At 37.2% G+C, this 20,029-nt stretch overlaps 2 protein-coding genes across 2 annotated transcripts; both read left to right on the top strand.

Annotated features, from left to right (window-relative positions):
• The first annotated feature begins 2,779 nt into the window (after positions 1-2,779).
• On the top strand, positions 2,780-6,741 carry LOC141592779 (purine permease 21-like). Its single transcript, XM_074413601.1, has 2 exons — positions 2,780-2,984; positions 5,351-6,741. Exons 1-2 carry the CDS (start codon positions 2,945-2,947, stop codon positions 6,454-6,456), a joined length of 1,146 nt encoding a protein of 381 aa, XP_074269702.1. The 5' UTR covers positions 2,780-2,944; the 3' UTR covers positions 6,457-6,741.
• Positions 6,742-10,480: 3,739 nt separating this feature from the next.
• LOC141592778 (purine permease 21-like) lies at positions 10,481-13,944 on the top strand. The gene is made up of 2 exons (XM_074413600.1): positions 10,481-10,619; positions 12,797-13,944. The coding sequence occupies exons 1-2, from the start codon at positions 10,583-10,585 to the stop codon at positions 13,888-13,890; spliced, it is 1,131 nt and encodes a 376-aa protein (XP_074269701.1). The 5' UTR covers positions 10,481-10,582; the 3' UTR covers positions 13,891-13,944.
• Positions 13,945-20,029: the final 6,085 nt, after the last annotated feature.

Here is a 20,029-nt window from a genome sequence, read left to right as displayed (position 1 = left end):
GCACTTCTCAATAAAAGACATCAGCTGATAAAATCATAAAGTTATAAGGAGCGATAGTTTAGGCATGATATCATTCCTTTCCTTTTTGCTCGAGGAAATTTTGTAAGTTTACTGAAATATGTGAATCTTTAAGAACTAGGAAGAGTTGCAACATCAATTAGGATTTTGAAAGGCGAAATTTTTCCGGACCAAAATAATTCTGTCCGGGTTTGGTCCAGACCAAATGGTCCGGTCCGGTCTTTTTTCCGGTCCGGACCTAAATTTGCTCACCCCTCTGGCGAAGTATAATATTTCTGACGGTGATTGTCGGAAATCATAAATTTATACTGATAGATTTCATACTCAGAATTTATATGCATCTATAATTCTATATCTACTTGAGATATAAAGTCTGTGGTCACTGCAGTTGTACCTACATCACAACTTGCTGAATGACCGAATTGATTGTAAATCAATAATTTCTGAACAATGCCGTACTGTAACTGCAGTAGGAGATATTATCGTTTGTTTCCAAGATGGATACGATTTATGCACACGTTTTTTTCGTCTATATCGCAATTCGCAACAATAGTGACAACCACCTTACAATAATTGTAAAGTCCTAATTAAGCCCGAGAAAAGAAGTTAGATATGTCCGATTTGTGAAATTCTAACACAATTAAAATCCAAAAATCTAAAACAAAGGACAACAACAATAAAAGAAAGCCGAAAAAAACGACATTCATTACAATGCCAAAATAGAGTTGGGACCAAACATGGATTGATGGGCAGTTGATGAGCTGAGTCGCATTTAAAACACAGATTCGATTCAAGTCAATTAATCAAATGGCCAATGTGACCCCGGTTGCGTTTGTTCGTTGATATTTTCCTCATCGTCAATCCGACTAATAACAAGGTTTTGAAAGTTATATATATCACAGTCGAGTTTAAAGTTGGTATAGAGCACATGTACTCGTATAATCCGTCTAAAATGAGAATTTTACTTTTTTTTTTACCATACGAGTATTGGTAAATCAAGGAGCTTAGCTTAACAAGTGAAAAATGCATGGCAAACTAGTTGAACCAATAAGGATGAGCTACGTGGCAAATGAAGGCGCATGCACATAGTTGCACAAATAATGATTGACTGTATTCCCTACTACTGAATTTGCCTCATCATGTTCAGCAACAAGACAATAATTCTCTGCTTTTGTATACATCCTTTTCGAACTATTTATTCCACCAAAATTAAGATTAAGGCTACTTAATGTGTATACGCAACTGCATCTTAATTTGTCGTAACCGTAGGCAGAAGTTTTTGAGATATTAATCATTTTTATAGGACTCTAAGTAATTAGACTCAGTTCTTAAATCCGATTGCCTTCAACATGTCACATGCAATTAGACCTGTCAAAACTCAACCCGACCCGAAAACCCGACCCTCCCAATCCGTTTTTTAGGGTTACAAACCCAGTTTTTTCGACCCGCGACCCGTTATACTCGAACCCGAAATGATCCGTTATTTTAGGGTCGAGACCCGACCCGAACGGGTCGACCCGTTGGGTCAAGGGAAATCATGAATTTTATTAAAAATATTAATATTTATATATTATATTTGAAAATATAGTTAAAAAATTATTTTTTTATTACTTAAAATTAAAAATTCAACCAAAAAGTCAATTTTATATAACTTTTATAATATTTAATAATAAAATAATTATTAAAAAAACTTTATTTTAATAATTATATCAATATAATTATTGTATATGATGAATATGATTAAAATAATAATTTTAAATATATTTTACTTTTTAAAAAAATAGTTTTTAAATTAAAAAAATCGTTTAAAAAAGACGTTAAAAATTATTTCTTGACCCGTATTCTGACCCTAACCCGATCCGTTTGACAGGTCTACATGCAATATTATGTTTTTTTTTTTTTTTTTTTTTTTTTTTTTTTTTTGTTATTGTTTTATCATAGACCTTAGTTAGTCGACGAGTGTGACATCTAACTCACATTTAGGCGGGGGTTACTGGTGCAATGTTTGATGTAATCGTTAGGATTATGTTACGTAATGGATATTTTTAAACGTTATTTGCATATGAATACTTACACTCAACCACTGCATCATGAGATCGAATGATAACTTCATTGCTGAAATGTATGTCAACTTAAAACGGTAGCTAGGTCAAGCCCCCTCTAGACATAACTAAAGTCATCCATCATGTACCAGGTTTTCCCGATAAATGCGAGTTATCGAGGCACTGAGATTACGTAACGCTATGAATATTCCAAGGCACTGAGATTACGTAACGCTATGAATATTCCGGATTTTTTTTTTTTTTTTTTTTTTGGTGGGACTTAGGAAGGTATATGTTCCTAAAGTTAGGAAACAACAAGTGTGTGCTGCAACCGAGCAACTCACGCACCTGCAAAAAACCAGCAAACATAATTAGATAACAAGAAAGTAATTGTTACCAACTACTTGGAAAATAATGCAATGATAAGACACTAACCACATCCCGACATCCTATAATTCATACCCTATCCATTCTGATTATTTATTTACCTATTTTATTTTTAAGTGTTTCACTCAGTTTGTTTACTTTTCAATTTTTCGGAATGTTTTTCAGGAGTTATTTGATCATCCATCTTATCATAATTCACTTCTCATCTAACCGTTATATCTCCAGATAATTACCTCATCTTTTCTTGGTCTTTGTGCAAAAAAACAAAGGTAGACAAATGACCGGGAAGCAATCAAGCAGGGAGTAAATATCTACCTATCTATCAAATCTTTGGATGAACATGACACAAAGATTTGAGGTTATTATAGAGTACAATATTTCATTCTTTCTTCTTCCACCTCTTTTTTCTTCTTAACAGCATTATAAGAATATTCCACTTTGCCTTAGGAAAAAAACAAGAAAAATTAGAGGGGGTTAATAATTAAGGCTATCTAATCATGGGTGAAGAAGCTCAAGAACAGGAAGTCCAGATTACTGGTAAGCAAATTTTTGCTTTCGGTCCGTTTATCATCTTGGTTTTGAAACATGCATCCATATATAGTCGATAACAACCATATCGAAATGATTCACTAAATTATCCACGAGTTTATATTTTTGAGTTGTTTCGGAAAGCGTTTCCTTGTGTTTTTAGTAACAATTTTTTTTTTTTTTTTTTTTTTTTTTGGTACGAATGAGGGGCAAAGCCCCGATAATTAACTAGCTATTACACGGGGGTAGCAACCCCAAAGATATCTTCCCGAAGGATAGACCGCAAAGCATCAAAAGGAGCCTCTAAGTGAGTGATAGTCCTAGTCGAATTAACTCCGTAATTAGCTAATAAGTACGTCAGCCGATCTATTGGCTTCTCTATATGTATGATCAAGCTTGACTCTCCAACTTGCGTCTTGTACTAGCTCCTTGCATCGCTTGACTATAAACTTCAAGCTATTGCTTACGAGTTGGTCATCCGTGATTAGCTTAATACATGGCGCATTATCCATGAGGACAAGAACCTTCGTCATACTGAGGGCTTTAGCCCGTTGTAAACCAGTTTGAAGAGCGAGTAACTCTGCTTTCATAGAAGTGCACACTCCACAAGAGAAGTAATACACGGTGATAAAATTTCCCGTTTCATCCCTGATAATTCCTCCACCGCCTGCCATCCCTGGGTTCCCCTTTGAAGCTCCATCCGTATTGAGTAGAACCCACCCATGCGCCAGAAGTGTATAGCTACTAGACGTTATTGGCTCGAGCTTCCCTTTAACACGTTATTGGCTCGAGCTTTTGACACACTTTAACCGTAGAAGTGTATAGCTACTGGACGTCACCCTCTCACATGTATTCTTAATTGAAGGGGTCCCCACTCACTCCATGTGAAAGGGTGGCGCCCAAATTGAGTGCCATCTGGTGACGCCCTTTCATTTTCCTAGCTGTTTTCAGATCACCAGGTTGAATGTATTTGGAATGTTGAGGTTATTTTCGGATAACCTGGGAAAAAAATCATCCCCCTACTACTAAGAGAATAAAAATTCTCTTAGTTTTCCTTCCAAAATGCATTTATCTAACTAAAGAAACAAGTAAAACTTTCTTTCATTAAACTATTATCTTTTCATTAAAATATAATCTTATAATTAACTATAATATTTTGCTTAAATTCAAAATTATAATTTTGTTCAATAAAATAAAATAAAATTGGTGTTAAACAATAAAATATAATTTGGTAATTTTCGTTAATGCAATAATTATAACTTTAGAGAATTTACCACATTCTTACTATTAGTTTCGTGAGGAAAAAAATCATTAAAATAGTTGGAGAAAATTTATAAAATGATTCTTAGTTTTATGGTAAAATAAAAATATTTTCATAAAAATACACATTTCATAACTTTACAATTCTCTTTGATTAGTTTCCATTGCAATTTTTTTTCGTTTTATATCAAACTACAATGGAGTGAAAAAATAAATATTAATAAGGTACCTATATATTTTAATGTATAAATAATACCCCTAAAAATAAAAACTCTATTTATACCGCGCATGCATTGCGCGGGATCTATACTAGTGTTGCATCAAATGACAATAACTTCACAACAACAATAAGAAGTGTAGCCATCATAGTGACCTAATTTGTATTTTTCCATCCTAATTCGGAACTAAAGAACATTTTCGTTATTAACTTCTTCGAAAACAGTTCAAAGTTCAAACATTATCTGATATCCCCTTTACTAAAAGAATAGGAGTTCTTCAAAAATTTTCCGCCTAAATGAATTTGGCTATAATTGGACTTTTATTATATCATATCTGTAATTGGTCTTTTATTATATTATATCTGTTATTGGTATTTTATTATACTCCCTCCTATTCTCTATTTTGTTCCCCTTTGTTATGGGCACAAGATTTTAGGAGAAGAATAAAGTATGAATTGTGAGAGTTGGGTGGGGTTTAATGATATGAGAGATGAATGAATAAATAGGAATTAAATAAGAAATTGTGAGATGGATGTGGTTTGGTGATAGGAGAGATGAATAAAATAAGAGTAAAAATTTTCCAAAAAAGGAAAGGGGAAGAAAACCTGAATAATCCGTTTAAGGAAATAGGGAAGAAAATGGTGAATAGGAGGGAGTATCTGTTATTGAGCATTAATTAATTTCATTATATTATATTTACATCTGGATTATATTGAACTTTCCCTTTTTCACCGATTCATATAAAACATTAATAATACTCCGTAATAAATTTATAATTAAATTTCAAATTGAGTTAAATATGAGTTTTATAATTATTATTTTCTTCGATGTTGCTATCTAAAAAACGTGCATTCGCGCGGGATCAATACTAATTATAACAAAATGATTTCGTTTCAGATTGGGATAAGAAAGAAACATCGTCACCTCAACCATCAACAATTATCAGTCCATCAAATACCTCAAAACTACGACAATTTGAGTGGCGAATACTGATAACATTGTTCATACTCTTCATCCTTCTCGGCCAAGCAGCAGCTGTACTACTCGGAAGACTATATTACAACAACGGAGGTAAGAGCAAATGGATGGCAACCCTAGTCCAAGTTGTCGGTTTTCCTGTATTACTCCCACTTTACAAACTTGTACCTAAAAAAGAGACAGTAGATGATACACCACCAACACCAACACCAACGACTCATACATCCGTCTTCAAAGTTGCATCATTCTACATATTTATCGGCCTGTTTGTCGCTGCAATGTGTATGTTATACTCCATAGGACTTCAATACATGCCAGTCTCAACCTTTTCTCTCATTTGTTCATCCCAACTCGGTTTCAATGCCCTTTTCGCGTTTTTCATAAACTCGCAAAAATTCACACCTTACATAATAAATTCTGTAGTCCTGCTCACAATCTCATCAACCCTTCTCTGCTTTCACTCCGATTCTTCCCTTCCTAAAGGAGTTTCCAAAAAACAATACGCTATTGGTTTCGTCTGTACCATAGTTTGTTCTGCAGGGTACGGACTATACTTTTCCTTAACACAATTTGCCTTTCAAAAACTACTAAAGAAAACCAACTTCAAAGCGACTGTCGATATGATTATTTACCCTTTATTTGTCGCAAGTGTGGCAACAGTTGTTGGACTTTTAGTTAGCGGTGAATGGAAAACAGTGAAAACAGAAATGCATAAATATGAACTTGGGAAAATATCGTATGTGATGACCTTACTGTGGACTGCAATGTCATGGCAAGTTTACACTATTGGTGTAGTTGGATTGATTAATAAGGTGTCGTCTTTGTTTTCGAATGTTGTTGCTACTCTCGGGTTACCAATTGTTCCGGTGTTAGCCGTTATCTTCTTCCATGACAGTATGGATGGGGTTAAGGTGGTCGCCATGGTATTGGCCTTATGGGGATTTGTTTCATATGGCTATCAGCAATACCTTGATCATAAACTCGTAACTGATAACCGTTTTCCAACATTTGATTCCGAAGCTTGATGTGAAGAGAATGATTTACAAGTTCTTCGGATTGTATTTACCTTGATGCAATGTATAAATAATATCATTCATGGTCTCGATTGGTTGATGGAGGAATTAAATTCATGTGTTAGTTTGACGTGAATTTAATTACTACATCACAATTTACATGAATTGCAAAAAGTATGTTTGGTTGGCATGTGGGAATTTCTTTTTTCCCATGAATTAAACTCCCATGGGTTGTTTGGTTACAATATTTCAATTCACATGATTTTGATCAATAAATACAAATATACCCTTATTTAATATATATTTCTATTTTTTAAAGGGCAAAATAGTAAATTTGGTGGGGATTGGATGTGGGAGTTTCCAATGACCATTAGGGGGTGGATAATTAAACTCCCCCATTATGTAGGAGTTGTAAACTCAAAGGGAGTTTTACATTCCACCATTTTACAAGATTTAGGGTAACCAAACAAGCATTCAAAAACACAATTTATGGGATTCTAAAACTCCCATGAATTAGAAGAGTAACCAAACGAGGTCGAAGAAATGTGACCTAGAGGTGTTCTCGGGCCGTGCTCGAGCCGGGCCGGGTTCTTAATTCTTATGCACATCCCTGACTAAGTCGTGAGTGAGGCGGGTCGGGCCACGCCGGGGAGATATAACCCCGTACCTGGCCCGTGTTCTGTTTTAGGCGGGTCGGGCTACTGAGCCTTACCTGTTTTTTTTTTTTTTTTTTTTTTTTTTTTTTTTTTTTTTTGCTAAAATGGCGGGCTGGGCTGGAATTTTAGGATCCGGGCCAGGTCAAGGGTGGATCGGCAGGTCCGGGCCAAATTGCCTAAAATAACGGGCTAAGGGTAGGCTGGGCTGGGTCAGCCCGTGCTGATGACCAACCCTAAGTGTACTTGGTTCCATCTGTAGGTACACAATACCACAACAAGTCCTTAAGCTAGGTAGCACCGAAACGAATACGGACACGGATACGGACATAGGCACGAGCACGAACACATGATTCGACATCCCATGAAATTTAGGATACAGGACACGTTATTTAAATTTCATAACTTTTTTTGATAAATATAGACATACGATTTATTTTGTAAAAATATTTGATATTTAATTAATTTAAATAAGTGAACGTAAAACTTCACCTTACCACAACTCATTCTCATTTTCCACCCAAATCTATCTATCTTCTAATTAATCTCTTCGATCTCCCATTTCTCGTCTAAAGAACATTATTTTCCAACTTTGCCTTATGACATTACTTGTTCTTTCCCGTTGTGTTGAGTTTATGGATTCAAGTACCTAAGAGGGGGAGGAGGGGGAGGAGGTGAATTAGGTACTATTTAAAAATTTAACTTCAATTTTATTGACTTAAAGTGAGTTGTAGGATGAAAAGAGATAGAAGAATACTTCGAATAATATTGAGAGATTAAACGAGTATTAAATGGACGTTTGCTTTAGTATGAAGGTAACAATTGTTCTGACTGTAGCTATTTGTCTCAGTTTATGAAGTACAGACTGCAGATCAAATGTGACAGTATGTGGAACTGTTACTTCAAGAGTTAAGCAAAAGAAATACAAACGTAATAAATAAAGAGCAGCGGAATAAAACGCATAAAATCAAACACGAGATTTTTGAATTGGTTCGGCAAGAACTCAAGTGCCTACGTCCAATCTACTTTTATTGATTAATTTTAGTGATCTACTCCGACTACTAAAAAACCCGTACAATAAAAAGACCAACAACCTACTCCGCTTGTGACACTAGTTCAAGAACTACTCCGTCCTAGAACAAGGTAACTCGCAACCTACTCCGGTTGCCAAAGAGTCAAAGGACTACTCCGTCCTAGAACTCAACAACTCACAACCTACTCCAGTTGCCACAAGAGTTAAAAGACTACTCCGTCCTAGAACTCAACACTCTAACTTAGAACGTTTATAAGGATCAAGTTTCCACGGACTGATTCTTTAACAAGAATTGATATGAAAAACTTACAAGATCAAACGGTTCATAAGTGAGAGAGTTTAATACTTAAAAACAACGATCCTTTGTGATTGTAACACTTGAGGACTTTGAAAGCTTTGCAAAATATCAAAAGGATTTGAAAACTTGAAAACAATTTTGCAAACTCTACACTCTAACTAGAATGTTTTCAAACCAAGTTTCCTTAGACTGATTCTTAAAAAGAATTGAGAAGGACAACTTATTGGTACAAATGATTTCTAGATGAGGGGGTAGAACACTGTGAAGTAACAGTGATTTCGACTGTCGCAATTGGAGACTTAGAAGATTTTTGCAAAGAAAATTTCGAGTTCTTAAAAATGATTTTGCAAAAAATACTTTTGATTTCTCTGAAAAGTCTTGCTTTCAAAGTGAAGAGAATGGTTCCTTTTATAGAGGAGGCACACAAGAGGAGGCAAGCTAGGGTTTGTGAGTCAAAAAAGATCTTCACATGTGATGAAGATTGAAGACCAACACTTCCCCAAACTTGCACAAAAGAAGGTACTTTTATTGAGAGGCAAAAGAAGAAAATAAGATTTGTAATTATTCAAAAGAAGCCTTTGATTTTTCAGAAAACAAAGAGTGGAAAACAAGTCACAAGATGACAAGCTTTCACAAAAATGGCAAAAAGCAAACTTTGTTTTATAAAAGACCAAGGAGACAAATTGGCACAAAGAGGAAACAATTTGAATTGATAATTAGCTAAACCTTTTCCTTTTTCTAGAAACCCAAATCTTTAGAGAAGAAATCCGAAAGTTGTTATTTAAATCTAATCCATTTAAAAAAGGATAAAAAGGATTTTCGAAAGAAAATTGAATTTCAAGTGTTACGGACCATAGTGACAGTCCAGGCTATTGTTACTTGTAAGGGTAATGATGAGTCGTGATATTGTTATTGCTTTTAAATACTCTACTCCCTAACTTGTACATTAGATGACACAATTGACTCTAAATCTTGGGTAGCAAATTATCAACCAATCTTGACTTTGACATTGATTAATTCTTGCTTGAGGAGGGTGCATTATTCCTGAAATGGTACACTTAGAACACGGTTAAATTGGGCATGTCATCATCAACAAATAAGTCCTAACACGTTGAATTTTTTGCCCCCTAATCAAAAATCCTGGCTCCATCATTGTTAGTCCGTTGACGAGTGCGACATCCAACTCACATTTAGACCAAAAGGGGGCTACTTACTAGTGCAATTTTGATATAATCATAAATCACTAGTCATTAGTTTATGTCATTTGGAAACAATATTATTTTGTTTTCCGTACAAAATTTAGATTGTCGTGTGCATACCGGATTATTCCGATGTACCTAAGCTTTTGAAGCACTAAGATTATGCTACATCATTGATATTTTTAAAATGTCATTTATACCTGAATACTTGCACTCAACCACTGAATTATGGGGTTCTCTGATGAACCTAAAACATCAACGCCTTAGCAGTTTTAAGTCCCTTCCCGACATAACTAAGATCATCCATTGTATATTGCACTATCTCGATACACGTGAGTTTTTGAGGCACAAAGTTTGGGTTACGTTATGGATATTCATATTCCTAAAGTTTATATTTTTTTTTTTTTTTTTTGGGTGGGACGTAGGAATATTGTGTTCCTAAAGTTTGGAAACAAGAAGTGTGTGCTGTAAATAAGCAACCCCCTGCAAAAAACCAGCAAGTAGAAGTAATTGATATCCAACTACATAGAAAATGATGCAATGAAAAGACAGTAACCCACATCCCAACATCCTATAATTCATACCCTTCCATTCCGTTTATTTGTTTACCTATTTTATTTTAGGGCGTCAAAGACAATGAACAATTTAATCCTCTACATTTAATTTGGTCCACTTATCATCAAATAATTGGTCATTTCCTCTTTTCTATCGATCTTTATGCCAAAACGAAAGGTAAACAAACAACCAGAAACAAGAGAGTACATATCTAATCTATCTATCTATCATATCCTGGATGAACATGACACAAAGATTTGTGGAGGTTCTTATAGTGTCAAATATTTCTTTCTTTCTTCTTCCACTTCTTTTTTCTTAACAATAACATCATTAATTACACTTTGCCTTCGAAAAAAAAAACTGAGAAATAGTAGAGGGGCTTAATTAAGGCTATTTAATCATGGGTGAAGCTCAAAAACAAGAAGTCCAGATCACTGGTAAGCAAATTTTCAGTCTACTAACTCTACTTATCATCATAATTTCGAAATATGGATCCGTAGTTGATAACTATAAATCGAACTGATTCACTAAATTATTTGCGCTTTCTATGTAGCATGTAGCTCAAGTGAATTTATATTTTTGAGTAGTTTGGAGACTGTTTCCTTGTGTTTTAAGTAAAAAAAATGTAAGATTGCGTACAAGTTACAACTGACCTCTACTTAGTAGTAGTACTTACCATGCTAATGGGCGTAGACCTATTTTAACTTCAGATCACCAGGCAAAATATATTTGGAATGTAAGATTACTGTTAAGCATAGAACAAAACCTGTGTTAGTGTGTCCTAATAAAATGTCTTGAACTCTTGCACATTACCTGTGTAAGAGGTTGGATGTAGACTAAACCTCGCAAAAGCAACCCGATATGATTGCCCCGATCCAAAAAGGTTGACCCGAGACCCGAAGTGACCCGAACTACATTACCCAAATGTGATCCGAAAACCCGAATTGACCCGACTAGCTTTCTTGACCCGAACTGGCCTGACCCGATCCGAAACCACCAAACCCGAAAATGACCCGACAAAATATAACTCTAATTGAACCGAAAAGAGTTGAAATGATAATTTCTTTATTATTCATTGACCCGAAAATGACTCGACCCGAAACAACCCGACCCGCTTGACCCGAAACTGTCCCGACCAACAAACCCGAAACAGACCCGAAACCCGAAATGACCCGTCCCGACCCGAGTTAACCCGAAATCAATGAGAAACCCGAATTGACCCGACCCGAACCCGATCCGTTGACCCGTTTTGCCAGGTCTACATGTAGACCTGGCAAAAGTAATAAGACCCGAGACCTGAAATTGACCCGAACTATATCACCCGAATATTACCCGAAACCTGATCTGACCCAACCCGATCCGAACCTAACTCGAACATCCTTGACCCATAACTGACCCGACCCGAAAATGACCTGATCCGAAACCGCCTAACCCGAAGATGACCCGACAAAACATAAATCTAATTGAACCGAAAAGTCTTGAAAGGGGTTTTTCTCTATTATTCATTGACCCGAAAACGACCCGACCCCCGAAATGACCGACCATACCCGGATTAACCCGAAATAAATGAAAGACCTGAACTGGCCCGACCCGAACACGACCTAATTGACCCGTTTGTCAGGTCTAGTTGGATGTACACACCATTACATAGACGTCGCAAAAGTATACCGACCCGAAAAACCGATTGAAAATACCTGAATCGACACCTGACCTTACACCCGAAAGGTATAACTGAACTTCACTCCGAAACCTGAATCGCCCTGAATTGATTTGAAATCGAACCGAATTTGTAATATCCGAAATAGACCCAAAATCGAAGGAACCTGAACTGTTTCAACCTGAATTGTTTTAATCCGAACCGATGTATACCTGAACCGATTTCAACCCGTACATAGATGACAGAAACCCAACATTGAAACCCGAAATGACCCGAATGTACCTGGGCGTCACATATAGGATGTCTTTTTGCACATGGGTGTCACCCATTTGACGTCAATGAATTAATATTATATCGTAGTTATACAAAAAATATTATTTGTTACTTTGTAAAAATAACTTATTCGTATTATATCCAATGTTTTGAATAAAGACCTAATCCCTTGACATCCGATCCGATTATGACCTGACCCGAATCTCATCTGCTCTGATATTAACCCGATTCGAACTTTATTTACACCGATATTGACCAACTCGAATCTGAACCGATCCAAAATATCTACAACCGATTAAAAGTGAAAACTGAATCCAACCTGAGTTGAACCGAATTGAAATCGAAAAAAAAGATAAATCGAAATATCCCGAACCGAAACTGATCTAATTGACCCGTTTACCACCCTACCCTTACAAATGTGTTAACCACATAAACGGAGGTCTAGTTGGATGTGGATGTACACACCCTTAGAGCTTCACAGCGGTGCGTAGTGTAGTCATTATAGTGAGCTAATTTGTTTTTTTCCATCATACTTCGGAACCAAAGAACATTTAGTCTTTGGCCGCTTCATGGAAAACAGTTCAAACATTGCAAATTTGCAAGTGAAAGATCTCTTAGAAGTCGAAATCTGTGTTTTAGTCCATCGTCTAATGCATTTTCTTGTATTAAATGATTTCGTTTCAGATTGGGATAAGAAAGAAACATCGTCACCTCAACCATCAACCATTATCAGTCCATCAAATACCTCAATTCTCCGACAATTTGAGTGGCGAATCCTGATAACATTGTTCATACTCTTCGTCCTTCTCGGCCAAACAGCAGCTATATTATTAGGAAGACTGTATTACAACAATGGAGGTAAGAGCAAATGGATGGCAACCCTAGTTCAAGTCGCCGGTTTTCCTGTATTACTTCCACTCTACAAACTCGTACCTACAAAAAAGATCGAAAATGATACACCAACAACCCATCATCTATCCTGCATCAAAATTGCATCTATGTACATCTTTCTCGGCTTATTTATGGCAGGAATGTGTATGTTATACTCCATAGGACTTCAATACATGCCCGTCTCAACCTTTTCGCTTATTTCTTCATCACAACTCACTTTCAATGCCCTTTTCGCCTTTTTCATAAACTCGCAAAAATTCACACCTTACATAATCAATTCAGTAGTCCTCCTCACAATCTCATCAGCCCTTCTTTGCTTTCACTCCGATTCTTCCCTTCCCAAAGGCGTTTCAAAAAAAGAATACGCCATTGGTTTCATTTGTACTATTGGTTGTTCAGCAGGGTACGCGTTATCGCTTTCCTTAACACAATATGCCTTTCAGAGACTACTTAAGAAAACCAACTTCAAAGCGACTGTCGATATGATTATTTACCCTGCATTGGTCGCGAGTGTGGCAACCGTGGTTGGACTTTTAGTTAGCGGAGAATGGAAAACATTGAAAACAGAAATGCATAAATATGAACTTGGGAAAGTATCCTATGTGATGACCTTACTATGGACTGCATTGACATGGCAACTTTTCTCCATTGGTGTAGTTGGATTGATTAATAAGGTGTCGTCTTTATTTTCGAATGTTGTTGCTACTCTCGGGTTACCAATTGTTCCGGTGTTAGCCGTTATATTCTTCCATGACAGTATGGATGGCGTAAAGGTTGTCGCCATGGTATTGGCCATATGGGGGTTTGTTTCATATGGCTATCAGCAATACCTTGATCATAAGCTCGAAACTGAAAACCATTTTCCAACATTTGATTCCGAAGCTTGATGTGAACAGAATGATTTACGAGTATGTAATCTTTATCTAAGCAAAATTTTGGCTAAGGCATAGTTTGTTTGCTCGATGGATATGATCTGATCTATGAACACGTTTTTTCGTCTACATTGCAACAATGGTGACAACAACCTTACAATAATCGTAAAGTCCCACATATAAATGATATAATGATATAAGCCGAGAAAAGAAGTTAGCTATGTCCGCTTTGTGAAATTTTAACACGATTAAAATCCAAAAATCTAAAACAAAGGACAGCACAAGTTAAGAAACCCGAAAAAACGACATTCACTACAATGCCAAAATAGGGTTGGGACCAAATATGGATTGATGGGCAGTCGATGCAATTGGTCTCCTTTGTGACGGGTTACCATTTGTAACGGATATTTTGTGAGTTAAAATGGTAACAAAATGGAGAAAGGGGACCACATAAATAGTGTTGCAGAGAGAGAAAAAGTGGGTACTTTGTGAGGTAAAATGGTATCCCTCACTCAAGAGTGACGGATATGTGCCGTCACAAACAAGAATTTGTGCAGTCGATGAGTCGCATTAAAAACATACTCGATTCCATTCAAGTCGATTAATAATCCAATGGCCAATATGATCCCAATTGCTAGAATTTTTTAGCAAATTGGTGTTTATTAGCAAAATAATTAGGAAGTTGGGGTTGGTTTGAAACTATTTAGGCTTATGGTGTCCACGTCATCAGTTTCATTTTTTTTTCCAATTTTTAGGTGTTCCGGGTGTAATTCCAGAGCAGTGTTGTTTACCACGCAAGCTTGGTGAATGGATGTCTTTCCTTGCCTTGGCTCTTCCTCTCGGTCTCTCCTGAAACGATGAACAAACTGAGGGCTCGGCTTTGCACCGAGCGTACTCACTCCGACGCTCAAGTCAGTGAACTTAAAGAGATAAGTTGTATGTTACTTGGCGAAGTATATGTTGTAGAGAGATAAGGAAGATATTACCAGATGAATAGTGAGTTTTAGGTTAGATTGCGGATCATTTCCTCAATGAGGGTTGAGGAGTATTTATAGACTTTCACCTTTTGTCACGTAGTGGCCAAGTGGCCAAGTGGCTAGCAGGTGGAAAGACTGTTCTACCCTCGGCCGATGGACCCATGGCGGCCGGCGGGCCCCGTTGACTCGCCGCCGAGGGGTCTTGGATATGAGTACGCGGATATGTACCCTTACCGGTGGCTAGTTGTCCCGCCCGAGACCCAAGAGACAGCCGACAGTCGCGCTGGCTCAGTTTGTCCAAGGTGTTGACTTGCTTTGGATATCTTTGACCTTTCTCAATATGTTGACTCGGTCAGCGGGTGCAGAATATGCCCCATCATTAGGCAAAACCGCTAAGTTTCTTAGCGGCTTTGTCTCTTTGTCATTTTTTTGATAATAAATGTCATAAACTTATGAAAAATAGAGAAATAAGGAAGCCGCTAACTTTCTTAGCGGCTTTGGGGGTTATTCATTTCTAGAATAGGTTGTCATCAGTGTTAAAAGGTGACGGTTTTTGAAAAAAAAAATGAATAGTAAAGCCGCTAGGTTTCTTAGCGGCTTTACTATTCACTTTTTTTTTTTTTTTTGAAAAAAAAAAGAAGAAATTTAAAAAAAAAAAAAAAATAGTAAGCCGCTAAGAAACTTAGCGGCTTACCATAAAAACTGGAAAAAAAATAAAAACTAATGTCGTGGACACCATAAATCTAAATAGTTTCAAATCAACCCCAATTCCCTAATTATTTTGCTAATAAACACCAATTTGCCAAAAAAATTCCAATTGCTAAGTATTGCAATGGCCGTTGTGATGTCAATATGTTACAACCGAAATCAAACATGTCTAACGTATGAGCCGGTATCACCCCTTAGTAGAGCTGGCAAGTCTGACCCGACCCGAACCCGACCCAACAGGACCCGAAAATATTGAGACCCGAAACCGATCTGATGATGACCTGTAACCCGACGCGACCCGATTATTAGTGACCCGGACCCGACCCAGACCTGACCCGATATTGACCCGACCCGATGCTGACCTGATTAAATTGATGACCTGACAATTATTAAGCTTAATTTTGATCAAAATGAAAGTGATTTTGTGTTTAGATTGATATGTTTGACTTAGTAATGAAGTAATTAAACCAAATAATAGGTTAAAAACTAAATTTAATGGTAAAAAATTGTAGTAATGCGATTAAGTAACCGGACTCGATAATGACCCGACCCAAACCCGACCCGACCCGATAAATCATTTGGCCGAAATGACCCGACCCGATAGCGACCCGAATTCGACCCGACTCGACCCGAAAGGGTATGCTGACCCGATATGACCCGACCTCGATATGACCCGACCCGACTGACCCGATTTCCGCCTCTACAGGCTAAAATCGGGTTAGCTGGTGCATCGGTCTCAGTGGGAAATGGTAGAACTACTCTATTTTGGGATCACTCGTGGGTCGACGAAGGGAGCCTGATTGATATCAGTGAAATGTGAGACGAAACGTCGGGATGGAAATGAGATTTATTTTCCAATTATCTACCAAGAGAAGAGCTATTAAAAATTGAAGCCTATTCTCTAGCCCCTAAACCTTATATTGAAGATGTTTTCTATTGGAGCGTGACTTCTAACGGTAAATTTTCTATCAAATCCGCACTTGTTTTTATTAGAGGAAACGATCCTGCTACTGAACCTGATACTGTAGAATGGCACCTTATTTGGAAAATTTCGGTCCAGCAGCGTATACGTATGTTTATTTGGCTCGCATCCCATAGTCGTATTATGTGTAATTTTTGTAGGGTCCGTCACGGCTTATCTGATGACCCATTTTATCCGAGATGCTTAGTTGAGGACGAAACTGCAGACTATCTCCTTCGGTCCTGCTCATATTCTACGAGCTTTGGATGCAAATTGGTTTTTCTATATCGCTTGATTCCTTCTTTTCTAGTCCGTTCCCCAGATGGGTGTCGGGAAATATTCGTAATACCTTGTCGGGAAATATCCGTAATACCTCCCTTCTCGCCTCTTGTGACCAGCCCATGGAATTCGCTATATCCTGTTGGTGGATTTGAAAATGGAGAAATAACATTATATTTGGCCGGGATGATGAAAATCCTATTGATCCGGAACGGTTTATCCAGCAGCAGTTCACTACATCCAAGAACTCTTTCGACCCGTTCTCTTTATTCAATTCCTCTCCAGGTGATGAGTCATAATTATATACATATTTATGTCTCCCCTTAATTACTTTTGATATAATTTTCGTGCTAGTTTATATTATTTACATGCCTTTTATGTTAGAATGTCGATACTTCGGTTATTTGATGTTTAATGCAGGAATGATGCATTTGAGGAGCAAAAGAATTAATGAAATGGGCATTGCGGAGTGGACATGAAGGAATACACGAAGCATAGCACGAGAATCCATAAGAATGAAGGAAGAGAAGTTGAGAACACAACACGAAGAAAAGAGCAGAAACAGAGTGATTCCTCGATCAACTAAGCACGGGCTCGATCGAGGAAGTTGGTGACTCGATCGAGTAAGACCAGGCTCGATCGAGGAACCACTTATTTCCAAATTTTCCGCAATTTTCCTTAAGTCGGTTATTGTTATAACAGAAGCAAGAAAGAACTGATAAAAGAACAATAAAGAGACAAACACACAGATTTACGTGGTTCACTAACGGTGTGTTAGCTACGTCCACAGGGCAGAAGGGAGAGAGTTTTATTGATATGTGAGGAGTTTTGATTCTGATTCGACGGTATTTTGCTAGGTAGAGGCTTAGAGAGTTTATATAATACTCTCTAAGACCTAATACAGAATGACCTAATAAAGGCCCAAGACAGACCTAGCCCAATAACAGATTCGGATACCGTTCAAGTTTCAGGGGCGAGACCCCCGCATAGTCGTTCGAAGCGGCGGTTAACAGAATCAAGGCACAAACCCAACAGTTATGTTTTATTATAAATACCTAAAAACTACCCTAGTTTATTTTACGCTTTATTTTATCTAGTTTCGTATAGCTACTCTAAAAACTCTTTTAGAATACTCTTAGTTTAGTTTATTATTCGCATCGGATCTATTGTTCTTCATTACGGTATTGTTCTAATCGTTCTTCAATCATTAATTCAATTGCTTGTTCATCTTTTATGCTTTTAATTATGTTGTTCATTAATTTTATTATTGTTATTCATTTTAACATGAGTAGCTAAATCTTTTATCTAGGGTGAAAGGGGATCTAGGTTGTTAGAAAAGGGTTAACTTATGAATTGATTTTTAAATTGCTTTGGATTGTTGTTCAATTATTGTCTTAATTCTAATTAGTTAATTACTGATCAGAATTGATTAATTAGTCTTGCATAAACTAGGATTTTCACCGACCAGGTTAAGACTAGTATAGGCTACGATAATTGAATTAGACCGACTTAATAATAGCGATTGCATGTTAAGTTTAGATCTAAAAAGACATATTAGAATCGACCGATCATATGACTTTCAACAATATAAATTGTACCTTGCAGCGAAACGAGTTGCTCTAAGCACGCGCAAAGGATCATCCAAGAAAGTCACCTTTGTAGATAAAGGAGTGACGATCTTTCCCAACTTCAAATCGGTTATACTCCGTCCAGTAAAATCTTCGACATAATTAGTGTTAAGGTTGTAGAACAAGCTGTTTATAGTCAAGTTTAACATGTATACGACTTTCCTCCCCTTTTGTTTTTTATTTTATCTAATAATTTTATCATAATTGCATGGAAAGTTAAAAGAAGATAATTTGTCGAATTATATTGTGAAAATTTTACGCCATTGCATAGCAATGGTTAAACGTTTTTTTGTATACAAAGCTATACAATTAAAATTATTGGGGGAAGATAAAATAACGACAAGTTATTAAATTATAAAATGAGAATTTTCAGTTAGTCTAAAGCACTTATTTAATAGTGCGTTTATATTTTGAATTTTTATATGTTATGAAGTATGTAAGACTTTTAAGGATTTAAGCCATTTAGCAGATCTTGTGGACGAATCACAGATAACTCCTCGGAAATAATTGTATCATTCATCTAACTTGAAACATAGAAGAGATCTTTTTAATTAGGAATTTCAGAAATTGGGGATTTAGGGTTCATATGAAAGAAGGAAATGTTGAGAGAGTGACTCAATGAGGGTAATCTTGGTATTTAGCGTAAATCTTCATTTAATAAGGCGGAAAATAAGAAAAACCATATTCAGAAATAAAATATTTTGACTACAATATATTAGAAGGGAAACATATTAGAAGGGAATATTCCGTATGTGGGGGAAGATGAGCGGGAATACCAGAGATGTGTTATTCTTTTAGGGGCCGTTTGGTTGGGGGCCTTCAGGAAAGAGAAAGGGAATAAAATGGATTGTTTCCCTTTGTTAGTGTTTGTTTTGCTAAATCAATCATTCCCTTTACCTCTCTCATTACCCCCAATCCATCCACCTCCTTACCCCTCACCCCCCTAGAGAATGAAATTTGATTACCCATCTATCATTGCTTATCAGTTATCAGCATTGCCAACCTACTAATCAACGACTAGTTTGACTACCACCACCACTACTACCAAGAGCGCCTCCCAGTCACCGCCACCGCACAAACTCCCCTTCACCTCCCTGTCGACGGCTACAACCACCTGTATCGCACACACTCGTTGCCGCCACCAGCACATAATACCACCGGGCAACGGTACTGCACCAGCGATACCAACAGTTCACTGACGCCATCAGTTCAACGACGGCCTTCTCCTTGCCACAACTCACGCACAAACCTCCATCCCACCATCATTATCACTACCTTAACCCCTAAACAACCTCTCCCACCATCGAAATCCCCCCCCCCCTTCCCTAAAAACACCAAATCTGGTGTTTTAAGAGGTAGGTGAGGAGATTTCGGTGGTGGAAGGAGGTTTTTTAGGGATTAGGAGCGGTGGTTTCGAATGGAGAAAAGGGTGAACGGTGGAGCACTGTGGCAACCATGTAGGCCGCCGGTAATGAAGGCAGTGTCGCTGGTGTCATCGGTCGTCGATGGTGGGGATGGGTGGTGGTGTTGTGGCTGTTTGTGATGGTCGGTGGTAGTAGGGGAGAAAATGGTTGGGTAGTTGTTAGCATTGCCTTAACTTT

The sequence above is a fragment of the Silene latifolia genome, chromosome 7 (genome assembly GCF_048544455.1).
Source record: "Silene latifolia isolate original U9 population chromosome 7, ASM4854445v1, whole genome shotgun sequence".
Taxonomy (NCBI): Eukaryota; Viridiplantae; Streptophyta; class Magnoliopsida; order Caryophyllales; family Caryophyllaceae; genus Silene; species Silene latifolia.
Note: the sequence above shows the minus strand (reverse complement) of the source record. Positions and strands in the feature narration are given on the sequence as shown.